This window comes from Schistocerca serialis, chromosome 1 (genome assembly GCF_023864345.2).
Source record: "Schistocerca serialis cubense isolate TAMUIC-IGC-003099 chromosome 1, iqSchSeri2.2, whole genome shotgun sequence".
NCBI lineage: Eukaryota > Metazoa > Arthropoda > Insecta > Orthoptera > Acrididae > Schistocerca > Schistocerca serialis.
In genome coordinates this window covers 1169898384-1169912647 of record NC_064638.1, presented here as the reverse complement: position 1 = coordinate 1169912647, position 14264 = coordinate 1169898384, and the positions used below count along the sequence as shown (strand labels likewise).

The following is a 14264-nucleotide window of genomic DNA, read 5'->3' as shown; positions in this document are numbered from 1 at the left end:
TGCCAGTCGAATGTCTCGGCCATGCGGAGTTTCCTACCCACTGTCCGCCTGCGTATTCATATAAAATGGGCATTGCATGTCAGAACATTGTGTTGCATAAAAACAGTATGGTTATACGCCATTTGTTCCACACTCCACCAGGGGGCACCAACTACACTTCCGAGAAGTGCGCGCACCAGGAAACCAGCAGCATTGCTACCAAAGAACATGACCCACACATCACATGAATACAAATAGTTCTGCCTGATGGGTGTGTAAGGCCAGACACAGCCTCCAGTAGACCAGTTGCAGCTGCAGCTAGAGTTCCAGTTCTAGTACAGTTGCTCCTGCAGTGTCAGGCCAGAAAACATCTACCTCACTGTCCATCTAACGGAACTCACCGAGGCAAGCAACGATGATCTGATGTGCTTTGCATCGTCATTGTGCCTAATGCTACTCCTTGTGGTGTGGGTCCTCTGGTATTGTGCCAGTAAACATTGCGTTTCTTATTTCATGTGGTCTTGAATGATGTTTCATTTGTTTCTGAACAAATGTCATGGTGAATTTGTGTGGTTAATAATGTGTTTTGTGTTACCTGTAAATTAAGTGTGTTGCATACCTAATGGGCATTACCTCATTTTGTTTGCATATGTGATAAGTGTTTTACTAGATTCACCTAGAAATTGGAAGCCGTGAACTGCAGGATAGAAAGGATATGACTGGCTACCAATACGTAAGTGGTGACAGAAACTGTAAAAAATTGTCTTGTATTGATGGTAAGAACACACTGAAGGTGTCACATTCATTAAAAAGATAAGAATAAAATTAGTAATGCAGGTGTAAATTCTGTATAGATAAGAGTAGAGTTGCAAAACTACTGTTGGCTACCCTAGACTGCCATAAGTAAGTGTGGGCTATGGTAGTTTTCCTAGAAGCCTTCGTCAGTTAAGATCATAACTGTGTTACCTGTAAATTAAGTGTGTTGCATACCTAATGGGCATTACCTCATTTTGTTTGCATATGTGATAAACAGTTTTACTAGATTCACCTAGAAATTGGAAGCCGTGAACTGTCTACAAACTGAGGATATAAAAAGGGCCACATAATCTACGGAACATTTTTGTTCTATGTAGTTATCATCCTGTCTGTAACTTAAAGATATACTATATTTATGACAATATTGAAACTGTCAATCTTTAATTCAGGTTTTATTCAAAAATTGTTGATTTGTAACACAGAACAGAAGTAAACATATAAAACGATACAGATTTATCACATAGCGCTAGAAAACGCAATATCCTGAAGAAAGGTAAGTTTAAAAAATGCAAAACAAAAACCATGTCAGAATATGTTTCTGTTATTCATAAACAAATTTCACACTATTCAACTACTGCCTTTGATCATGATGAAGGATGTTCTATTGAGTACAAAATACCAATAATAATTCTTTTTATATTTGTGCTTGTAAACTGTACCTGCATCAAAAGTAATTGTTTGGTTACATTCACACACATAGTTTTTATTACTTATAAAAGGCAATGTATAGTGGTTCATGGTGTGGGTTCCTCTAGTCATGTCCTAGTTCATGAACCACGGGCAACGTATGAGTGGCCAAGTAAGTGGTCCCGACAGTCGGGATACCAGTTACTTTAGAATAAGGCTGGGCATCTCGGACATATTCTGAGTCGTGGTCACCTTTGTGCTCATACGGCAAAGACTACCAAATCCACCGGTTAGTCCCTCAGCCGTTAGGGGTAAAACCCAATGGGACTCGGGGCAAGTAAGGCTAGCAACCTGCTTCCCTGGTACTTTAAATATGATGCTGGCAACAATCAGACCAAAATGCCTCGGACCTTTGGAGGTGACGGAGTCCCACCTCTAACTGACAAACCAGGGACTCCTAAGATACGACGTGGCAAACAAATGGTAATGAGATGGGGAGCTATTAATATCAATGGGGGCTACTCTGGGAAGAAGGTGGAGCTGGCAGAGGCTACAAGTAAGATGGGGCTGGACGTTTTAGCTGTTAGTGACATTCGGGTAAGGGGTGAGAAAGAAGAGGAAGTGGGAGAATACAAGGTCTACCTGTCAGGAGTCAAAGCAGGAATAGCACAATGGGGTGTAGGGCTTTACATCAGGAAAGAAATGGAACCCAGCGTAGTTGCAATAAGGTATGTAAACGAATGACTGATGTGGATAGATTTGACAGTGTCTAGCAAGAAAATTAGGATTGTGTCAGTGTATTCGCATTGTGAAGGGACAGATCTAGATAAGATGAATAGTTTTTATGAGGCACTCAGTGATGTAGTTGTTAGAGTAAAAGACAACGACAGTGTTCTGCTCATGGGTGATTTTAACGCCAGGATTGGAAATCAAACAGAAGGGTATGAAAAGGTTATGGGTAAATTTGGAGAGGATATGGAGGCCAACAGGAACGGGAAACAACTCGTGGATTTCTGTGCCAGTATGGGCTTGGTAATCACAAATTCCTTTTTTAAACATAAGAACATTCACCGGTATATCTGGGAAGGCAGGGGAACCAGATCTGTCATTGACTATATAATACAGACCAGGAATTCAGGAAGGCTGTGAGGGACACACATGTATTCAGGGGATTCTTTGATGACACTGATCATTATTTAATCTGCAGTCAAATTGGGATTGTGACGCCGAAAGTGCAGGAGGTCAGGTCCATATGTAGGAGGATAACAGTGGAGAAACTCCAGGATAAGGAAATCAGGCACAAGTACATAACAGCAATCTCAGAAAGGTACCAGTTAGTTGAACGTAGTCAATTACAGTCATTGGAAAAGGAAGGGACAAGGTACAGGGACGCAGTACAAGAAGTGGCTAAAGAATGTCTTGGAACAGTAGTGTGTAAAAGTAGGATGAAGCAAACAGCTTGGTGGAATGACACAGTCAAGGCAGCCTGTAAAAGGAAAAAGAAGGCGTATCAAAAATGGCTACATACTAGAATTCAGGTAGACAGAGAAAGTTATGTTGAAGAAAGAAACAAAGCCAAACAGATAATTGCAGCATCCAAGAAGAAATCTTGGGAAGACTTTGGAAACAGGTTGGAGACTATGGGTTAAGCTGCTGGAAAACCATTCTGGAGTGTACTCGTAATTAGCAGTCTTCGAAAGGGAGGTAAGAGGGACATGACAAGTATTTTGGACAGGTCAGGAAAACTGCTGGTGAACCCTGTGGATGCCTTGGGCAGATGGAGGGAATATTTTGAAGAGTTGCTCAATGTAGGTGAAAATACAATCAGGAATGTTTCAGATTTCGAGGTAGAATGGGATAGGAATGATGATGGAAATAGGATCACATTTGAGGAAGTGGAGAAAATGGTCAATAGATTGCAGTGCAATAAAGCAGCTGGGGTGGATGAAATTAAGTCGGAACTCATCAAATACAGTGGAATGTCAGGTCTTAAATGGCTACACAGGATAATTGAATTGGCCTGCGAGTCGGGACAGGTTCCATCAGACTGGACAAAAGCAGTAATCACACCAATCTTTAAACATGGAAACAGAGAAGATTGTAACTACAGAGGTATCTCTTTAATCAGCGTTGTGGGTAAAATCTTCTCAGGTATTGTTGAAAGAAAAGTTCGAGTATTAGTTGAGGACCAATTGGATGAAAATCAGTGTGGGTTTGGGCCTCTTAGAGGTTGTCAGGACCAGATCTTTAGCTTACGGCAAATAATGGAGAAGTGTTATGAGTGGAACAGGGAATTGTATCTATGCTTTATAGATCTAGAAAAGGCATATAACCGGGTTCCTAGGAGGAAGTTATTGTCTGTTCTACGAGATTATGGAATAGGAGGCAAACTTTTGCAAGCAATTAAAGGTCTTTACATGGATAGTCAGGCAGCAGTTAGAGTTGACGGTAAACTGAGTTCATGGTTCAGAGTAGTTTCAGGGGTAAGACAAGGCTGCAACCTGTCTCCATTGTTGTTCATATTATTTATGGATCATATGTTGAAAACAATAGACTGGCTGGATGAGATTAAGATATGTGAACACAAAATAAGCAGTCTTGCATATGCGGATGGCTTAGTTGTGATGGCAGATTCGATTGAAAGTTTGCAAAGTAATATTTCAGAGCTAGATCAGAAATGTAAGGACTATGGTATGAAGATTAGCATCTCCAAAACGAAAATAATGTCAGTGGGAAAGAGATATAAACGGATTGAGTGCCAAATAGGAGGAACAAAGTTAGAACAGGTGGACAGTTTAAAGTACTTAGGATGCATATTCTCACAGGATGGCAACATAGTGAAAGAACTGGAAGCGAGGTGTAGCAAAGCTAATGCAGTGAGCGCTCAGCTACGATCTACTCTCTTCTGCAAGAAGGAAGTCAGTACCAAGACTAAGTTATCTGTGCACCGTTCAATCTTTCAACCAACTTTGTTGTATGGGAGTGAAAGCTGGGTGGATTCAGGTTACCTTATCAACAAGGTTGAGGTTACGGATATGAAAGTAGCTAGGATGATTGCAGGTACTAGTAGATGGGAACAATGGCAGGAGGGTGTCCACAATGAGGAAATCAAAGAAAAACTGGGAATGAACTCTATAGATGTAGCAGTCAGGGCGAACAGGCTTAGATGGTGGGGTCATGTTACAGGCATGGGAGAAGCAAGGTTACCGAAGAGACTCATGGATTCAGCAGCAGAGGGTAGGAGGAGTCGGGGCAGACCAAGGAGAAGGTACCTGGATTTGGTTAAGAATGATTTTGAAGTAATAGGTTTAACATCAGAAGAGGCACCAATGTTAGCACTGAATAGGGGATCATGGAGGAATTTTATAAGGGGGGCTACGCTCCAGACTGAACGCTGAAAGGCATAATCAGTCTTGATGATGATGATGCAATGTATATTTTGTAAGATTATGGACTAACACAGAACAATAAGCAGTTCTAATTGTGTGCAAAACAAACAAAAAACTAAATAAAATCGTCGGCTCCTAGTTTGTCTCTTACACATTCAATTATGTTTCTTTCCCTACTCAGTTATGTTTCTTTCGCTAGCAATGCTACCAATACTATCGGTAATTCTACAGTTTATTACATCATTTATGTAACCAAAACTAACAAACTGTAGTTTAGGTAGAGATAAAAGTAAGGAAGTGTATGCGTGTTATTTTGTATTTGAAAAAGAAATATTTGTAAATGTTTTAGTATACAGGTCCCACCAGGTCAGAGAGATATTTTCATGATAAATTTTGATCACTTATTGTACAGTCAGGCAAATCAGAAAGGTTGCCAATTTGTGGAGATTTCATTGTAAATTTCATGAAAGAATCTGATGGAAAACATGATCCAGAGATGCTGTTTAAGGCCATTGAAATTATGATGTAGTCATATGTATCAATACTTGAGTTACTCAAGATAGTAGCACTCAGATAGTGTTTTCCGACAAGTGGAAGTTAAACACAAGGATATTCTGTTTTATGTGTGTGTTAGAAATATGATATGCTGTAAGTTAAATAATAACTTCATTGCATACACAGACCAGAAACACTTAAAAAATCATATCCTGGTTAATCATTTATCAAAATTTGATTTAAGAGAAAGCTTAAAAAATATTAACTGCAATGAAGTTTGATTTATACAATGCTAGTTTTAAAGACTAATATTTGTCATTGAGTTCCTGCCCCTCTCCCTCCACTACTCCTTAAAAAAATGCAACACGAAAATGTCTTCAAATAAATCCTGGAAGGCTGTAGACATCAGTGTCTTTTCAGAAATCTGTTTGACTGCTAACAGTTGAGCTTTTTCATTTAACTTCATTTTAAACTGCAAAGGAATTAAATAGATATAAATAGCCAGTTACAAACAACTACAGAAATACACTTTACTAAGAAGCATGTCCAAGTTTCAGTCAGCTGACACAGTCCATATTGTAATGTTTATGTACGATGTACAAAACATGTAACTAAGAAACTCGTTCTCTACTGACGCACAACATGGCGTATAATATTCTTGACATGTTATTGCAGTACTATTGTATGGCAGGATGATGATAATTACAAGTGGTAATCAGATCACGTATTAATAGTGTAGTGTAGTAATCGAAGTTACTCTTGCGATCAAGACCGAAAACTGGTAAGTTTTGTGACACTCCAACTTTAATGTTCTCCATAGTTAATGATATCAAGTTATGCTGTGTAACTTCCTGTTATTTACTGTACTTATGCCGAAAGGTACACTAGGCTGTTCAATTCACAAAAACACCACATATCACCTGCATTGGGAAAAGTAACAGTGGGCATACTGCAGATTTCAATCATGAGTTCACTACTTTTCTTGCTCTATGCTAATGATTTTATACTTTATTTAAATTGTTTTCATTACTCTCAGGTGTACAGCCATATGCTGTTGTTTATGAAACACGATATTTTGACAGCACACCTTGCCGTCATCTTCAGGTGATAACTGTAGAGTGAGTATCCTCATTACATACCTCCTTTCTACTGTTATTGCTTCCCATCCCTTCTGTCACTATCCATTTGCATGTCGTGTCAGGTGGAGTGGTGGTGGAGGGGGGGGGGCAGAGGGGGGGGGGGGGGGAGGGGGGAATGACTGCCAAATGATAGGTGCAAACACTGGCCCCTTAGTGCTTCTGATACTACCCATCAGTTGCAGAAGACACACATGGTTGACATTATAACTACAGATGGCTGAACACTGGGTTCCATGCTTTACTCTGAGACTGAAGCCACTATCTCTGTTGACCAGGATGTTGGCCACCCATGTTTCAACAGTCTCCTTTAGAAGACAGTCTCAAACTGACACGGTCCATCTCAGCACTTTTGTTTCTTCATATTTTATTGCATTCCTCAGTAGGCACGTAATGTTTTGCAACCACAGATTTTGTTGTTTTCTTAAATTACGGGTGTCTCCTGCACTTCTTGCACATTTCTTCGACTGCCCACAATGTCTGCCTGATGTACGCCTTACCACATTTGTGTGGAATATGACAGACCTCAGTTTACAGAGCCCCCCCCCCCTTTCATGTTCCACCATACCTACTAGTGCATGCATTTATGGAGATGGTTTGTGTTCTATTTTCTGGGCCTGTACCTTCTGCCTGTCTCCCAACATATCTATTTTTCTTTAATACATCCTGAAGATGGTTGAGCTACCTTGGTACAATTTCTTCATTTGATATTGCACATGCCCTAGAGACCAGTTTATGTTGTTCCGCCTCATGCTGTGGTGCATGATGACAGCTTGAGGCGTGGAGATACAAATTGGTATGGCTGGTTTTCCTTTACACACTTTGTCACATACAGCCATCCGCTTTGTGCTTGACTATGGGTACAAAAAGCAGAATTTGCCATTCTCTTCCACCTCCATAGTGAATCTGATGGTGGGGCGCAGAGTTCAGATGTTGGAGAAACTCCTGAAGCCTTTCACTCCATGTGGTCACACTACATACATGCCATCAACATATCTGTAAAAGCATGTGGGCTTTGGTGCAGCTATTTAGAGAGATTTTTCTTTGAAATGCTTCATGAGTACCTGTGAAGAGGGCACGGTATGGCAATGCAATATGCTAGTTCATACTACTACTACTACTACTACTACTACTACTGCTGCTACTAATAATAATAATAATAACAATAATAATGACAATGTAGCAAAAATAATACATCAACAGCTTGCCTTACAACATAAACTTATAAAACAACACTTTTCCACATACAAGTATGCACCACAAAATGCACTGGTGAATGATGAATACAAATTATACTGGAACAGAACCATTACAACAGATAAAACAACACCACATAACAAACCTGACATCATACTCACCAATAAAAAGAAGAAATTAACACAACTAATCGAAATATCCATACCCAATACACCAAATATACAAAAGAAAACAGGAGAAAAAATTGAAAAATACATCCAAGTGGCTGAGGAAGTAAAGGACATGTGGCATCAGGATAAAGTTGACATTATACCAATTATACTATCAACTACAGGAGTCATACCACACAATATCCACCAGTACATCAATGCAATACAGCTACATCCAAACTTATATATACAACTACAGAAATCCGTAATTATTGATACATGTTCAATCACCTGAAAGTCCCTAAATGCAATATAACATATACCGTACAGTTAAAAGGAAGTCACGCTTGATCAAGGTCCGCGTCACTTTCCATTTTTGACCAGACATAACGTCTGAGAAAAGAAGGAAATAATAATAATAATGTTGATGTGAGGACAAATATAAAGAGGTCAGTCAATGTTGAGTTTATTTTCTCCTTGATCAGTTTGTGAGAATCGGCAAGTAGCACTCTGGTAAAGAGGGAGACCACCAAAATCAAAGCTCAACATAAGGTGCTAGTTACGCTGCTTTCTACAGGTCATGGAGATATGTCTTGTTTGTGAATTTTATTTGAATTGTCTGTTTTTCAGACAGTGCTAGGACAGCTGTCAAATTGGGTAAATCTCAACAGTAATGAAAAATACTAAATAATGCTTTGTGGAACTTATTAACTGGCTTTGCACAAATGAACTAGCTCTTCAAACTTGTGACACAGGGCAGCTTATCCAGTTTTATACTGACAGAAATACACCACCACCACCAGCTAATATACCATATCAGCAAGGCAGTTTAAAGTTCTTGTGTGTTCAATGATAAAAACAAGAACTGGAAAAATACACACATGCACGCAAACCTTCTGTTCGATTGCTAACAGCTGAGGTTTTTTTACTTAACTTCATTTTAAACTGCAAAGAAATTAAATAGATATAAATATCCCATTACGAACAACTACAGAAATATACTTCACTAAGAAGCATGTCCAAATTTTAGTCAGCTGACACATTCCACATTGTAATGTTTATGTATGATGTATAAAACATGTAACTAGAAACTCATTTTCTATTTATGTACAACAAGGTGTATAATATTCCCAAAATGTTACTGCAGTAATGACTGTTGTATGGTAGGATGATGATAATCAGTCAAAATTGGTAATCAGACAAGTATTAATGGTGTAGTGTTCAGTAGCAAGAGGTAATCAAAGTTACTCTTGTGATTACGATTTAAAACTGAAAAGTTTTGTGACACTGCCATTATAATGTTCTCTATTGTTAATGATATCAAGGATTGCCTGAGTAACTTCCTGTTATTGTATTTAGCGATTATTCACTTAATATTTGTTCGAGACTTAAGGTAATAGTGGACCTATAGAAGATTAATTAAAATAAATATGGTACCAAATACAAGACTACTTTTTTGTACATACAAATTTTACTGAACAAATTAAACATAAAAAAGTGTTACATTTGTTACATACAAGAAAATGACACATTGCTTCTTTATGAACTTTAACATATTTAAAGAGTAACAGTCAAACTAAGCTTTAGCATTAAACATTACTTTCAAGTTCTCTGCAGCAGTATTTTAATAAGAAACATAAAGACTAACATCTAAGCAGAGTTACTTTCTGTTCAACAATTCATAATTTTTTTCATCATTGTAGACCGTACAAAACAAAGTAAGCAGTCAAACTTATAGTTCTGTGTATGGCCTTTTAGCCACCCATTCCTTGACACCTGGTAGTTCAAGGACCTTTTTCCTCAGTGCAATGAGGTTCGGACAATCCTTTGTGATGTCAAACCCAGCCATATAATTGAGGTAGTCAAGTATACCAACAAAATAGAAGTCTGCCCACGAGAGCTGAAATTAATACAACTGTGTTAACATCGTGTATGAGACACTCAAGGTTGCAAATTGAAACATCTTAGGCCTATCAACGGAAACTTGCAAGAAATGAGTGCAGCATGTGCCAGGTTGTTTCAAAATTTCATGGAAAGACAGATGGTATTTCTAAAATTTTGACAGTACATAGAAACACAAACACAAACTAACACACACACACACACACACACACACACAAACACACACACACAAACACACACACACACACACACACACACGTCACTATCTGGCGTTTCCACAGTTGCATCTTGACACGCCACCAGTTAGTACAAAAATCCAGTGTGCACATTTGCTGTAAGTAAATGGGGGACTGGGACCCCATCAGCTACATCTACATGGACACACTGCAAATCACATTTAAGTGCCTGGCAGAGGGTTCATCAAACCACTTTCACAATTCTCTATTATACCAATCTCGTATAGTGTGCACAAAGAATGAACACCTACATCTTTCCGTACGAGCTATGATTTCCCTTATTTTATCACGACAATCATTTCTCCCTATGTAGGTTGGCGTCAATAAAATATTTTTGCATTCGAAGGAGAAAGTTGGTGATTGGAATTTCGTGAGAAGATTCCGTTGAATCGAAAAACGCCTTTCTTTTAACGATTTCCAGCTCAAATTCTGTATCATTTCCATGACACTCACTTTCCTATTTTGTGATAATACAAAACGTGCTGCCTTTCTTTGAACTTTTTCGATGTACTCCATCAGTCCTACCCGGTAAGGATCCCACACCGTGCAGCAGTATTCTAAAAGAGGACGGACATGCGTATTGTAGGCAGTCTCCTTAGTAGATCTGTTTCATTTTCTAAGTGTCCTGCCAATAAAACACAGTCTTTGTTTAGTCTTCCCCACAACATTTTCTGTGTTCCTTCCAATTTAAGTTGTTCATAATTGTAATACCTAGATATTTAATTGAATTTATGGCTTTTAGATTAGACTGATTTATCATGTAACCAAAGTATGATGAGTTCCTTTAAGCACTCATGTGGATGACCTTGTTATTCTGATCACTTTTTGTTATTTATGGTCAACTTCCTGTTATTTAGGGTTAACTGCCACTGTTTGCACTATTCAGATATCTTTTCTAAATCGTTTTGCAGTTTGTTTTAATCTTCTGATAACTTTATTATTTGATAAAAGACGGGGTCATCTGCAAACAACTGAAGACGGCTGCTCAGTTGCCTCCCAAATCGTTTACATAGATAAGGAACAGTAAAGGGCTTATAACACTACCTTGGGGAACGCCAGAAATCACTTCTGTTTTACTCGATAACTTTCCGTCAGTTACTACAAACTGTGACCTCCCTGACAGGAAATCACAAATCCATTCACACAACTGAGACAATATTCCATAAGCAAGCTATTTCACTACAAGCCGCCTGTGTGGTACAGTGTCAAAAGCCTTCGGGAAATCCAGAAATACGGAATCGATCTGAAATCCCTTGTCAATAGCACTCGACACTTCATGTGAATAAAAAGCTAGTTGTGTTTCACAGGAATGATGTTTTCTAAACCCATGTTGACTGTCTGTCAATAATAGATCGTTTTCTTCGAGTTAATTCATAATGTTTTGACACTATATAAAAAGATGATGTAACTTACCAAACGAAAGCATTGGTATGTTGATAGACACACAAACAAACACAAACACACACACAAAATTCAAGCTTTCGCAATCCATGGTTGCTTCATCAGGAAAGAGGGAAGGAGAGGGAAAGACGAAAGGACGTGGGTTTTAAGGGAGAGGGTAAGGAGTCATTCCAATCCCGGGAGTGGAAAGACTTACCTTAGGGAGAAAAAAGGACAAGTACACACACACACACACACACACACACACACACACACACACACACACACATATATATATATCCATCCGCACATATACAGACACAAGCAGACATATGTAAAAGCAAAGCGTTTGTGTGTGTGTGAGTGTATACCTGTTTTTAGATATATTTTTCCCACGTGGAATGTTCCCCTCTCCCTCTCTCTCTGTTTTATATAAACACACAAAATTCAAGCTTTCGCAACAAACTGTTGCCTCATCAGGAAAGAGGGAAGGAGAGGGAAAGACGAAAGGATGTGGGTTTTAAGGGAGAGGGTAAGGAGTCATTCCAATCCTGGGAGCGGAAAGACTTACCTTAGGGGGAAAAAAGGACGGGTATACACTCGCGCACACACACATATCCATCCACACACATACAGACACAAGCAGACATATTTAAAGACAAAGAGTTCTTTCCTGACGAAGCAACCATTGGTTGCGAAAGCTAGAATTTTGTGTGTATGTATGTGTCTGTCTGTGTTTCTATTGACCTGCCAGCGCTTTCGTATGGTAAGTCACATCATCTTTGTTTTTAAATATATTTTTCCCGCGTGGAATGTTTCCCTATTTTCATATATATACGATATGGGCTTGTAATTTAGTGGATTACTCCTACTACCTTTCTTGAATATTTGTGTGACCCGTGAAACTCTCCAGTCATGGGTACGGACGTTTCGCTGATTTGTAAGTATGCAGCTAATGCATCAGCAGACTCCGAAAGGAACCTAATTGGTATACAGTCTGGACCAGAAGACTTGCTTTTATTAAGTGATTTAAGTGGCTTCACTACTCCAAGAATATTTACTTCTGCGTTACTCATGTTGCAAGCTGTTCTTTATTTGAATTCTGGAATATTTACTTTATCTTTTGTGAAGGCACTTTGGAAAGCTGTGTTTAGTAACTCTGCTTTGGCAGCACTGTTTTTGATAGTATCTCCATTGCTATCACGCAGAGAAGGCATTGATTGTTTCTTGCTGCTAACATACTTCACACACGACCAGAATCTCTCTGAATTTTCTGTCAGGTTTCGAGACAAAGTTTCATTGCAGAAATTGTTATAAGCATCTTGCATTGATATCTGCCCTAAATTTTGATCTTCTGTAAAAGATCGCCAATCTTGGGGATTTTGCGTCTGTTTAAATTTGGCATGTTTATTTCATTGTTTCTGCAACAGTGTTGTAACCCATTTTGTGTACCAAGGAGGTTCAGCTCCGTCGTTTGTTAGTTTATTTGATATAAATCTCTCAATTGCTGCCAATACTATTTCTTTGAATGTAAGCCACATCTGGTCTACACTTACATTATTAATTTGGAATGAGTAAAGATTGTCTCTCAGGAAAGTGTCAAGTGAATTTTTATCTGCTTTTTTGAATAGGTATATTTTTTGCTTATTTTTGGTGGATTTGGGGATTACAATATTCAATCTTGCTACGACAACCCTGTTCTCACTAATCCCTGAATCGGTTTTGATGCTCGTTATTAACTCAGGATTATTTGTTGCTAAGAGGTCAAGTGCATTTTCACAACTGTTTACTATTCACGTGGGCTCATGAACTAACTGCTCGAAACAATTTTCAGAGAATGCGTTCAGCACAATTTCGGATGATATTTTATGCATACCTCCAGAATTAAACATGTATTTTCACCAACATATAGAGGGTAGATTAAAGCCACAACCAACTATTATCGTATGAGTCGGGTACGTGTTTAAAAGCAAACTCAAGTTTTCTTTGAACCTTTCAGCAACCATATCATCTGAATTGGGAGGTCGGTAAAAGGATCCTATTATTATTTTATTCTGGTTGCCAACAATGACCTCTGTCCGTACTAGCTCACAGGAAATATCTACTTCAATTTCACAACAAGTTAAACTACTACTGACAGCAACAAACACGCTACCGCCAACCGTGTTTAGCCTATCCTTTCGGAATACCGTTAGGTTCTTCACAAAAATTTCGGCTGAGCTTATATCCGGCTTTAGCTGGCTTTCAGTACCTATAACGATTTGAGCATCAGTGCTTTCTATTAGTGGTTGGAGCTCTGGTACTTTCCCAACACAGCCACGACAATTTACAACTGTTACACCTTATATTGCTAATAATGGAATCATGGCAGCTTGTCACAGGAGCGCTATATGTTACTTTACCCTGTTTTATGCTTGATGTGCACTACTTAGTGAAAAATTGCTGACTATGAACACTGGATCATCCCATTCTCTTCTCTTGAACGGAACACGACTCGCTTTTATTGTACCAGACGATGCAACTAAAATTATGTGAAACTGGTCATGCCTATAAATATAGGATTTAAAGTTGAAGCAGTCTTATCTTTTCAAAATGATATATTAGGTTCTGGCTGCCCTGACTGCAACATGTGCTGACATAGTCATTACTGAGAATTGTACGTTACACGAGTATTGTCAAATGCTTTGCACAGAATTACTGGGTGTTGTATGTGCTCCTGATTTATACTTAAATGGAGATATAGGCTTGTGCCATGGTAGTAAATAGTGGTTACAACGTGTCGCACATCTGATTACAAATTCGCAGTGTACATTCTCAGTTGGTTCTGTACTACATTCATGATAGTTTTTGTAATAACTTGCTGTGTCTTGTTTTGGTTTTTTGTTGCATGCAGACACCTGAAGATGTTCTGTTAGTGACAAACCAGTTCTGAAATAAACTGACTTATGTAACTATGTG

The 14264-nt window shown here is 38.7% G+C and overlaps 1 protein-coding gene across 2 annotated transcripts in view; it reads right to left on the bottom strand.

The window, feature by feature from the left end:
• Positions 1-9240: 9240 nt before the first annotated feature.
• The window catches only part of LOC126418504 (glutathione S-transferase-like), a 77395-nt gene continuing 72371 nt past the window's right edge, over positions 9241-14264 (bottom strand). For both annotated transcript variants that reach the window (XM_050085309.1, XM_050085299.1), the window contains exon 5: positions 9241-9688. In XM_050085309.1, coding sequence (XP_049941266.1) covers positions 9521-9688 — 168 coding nt within the window. In that variant the 3' untranslated portion in view covers positions 9241-9520. The remainder of the gene's footprint in view (positions 9689-14264) is intronic.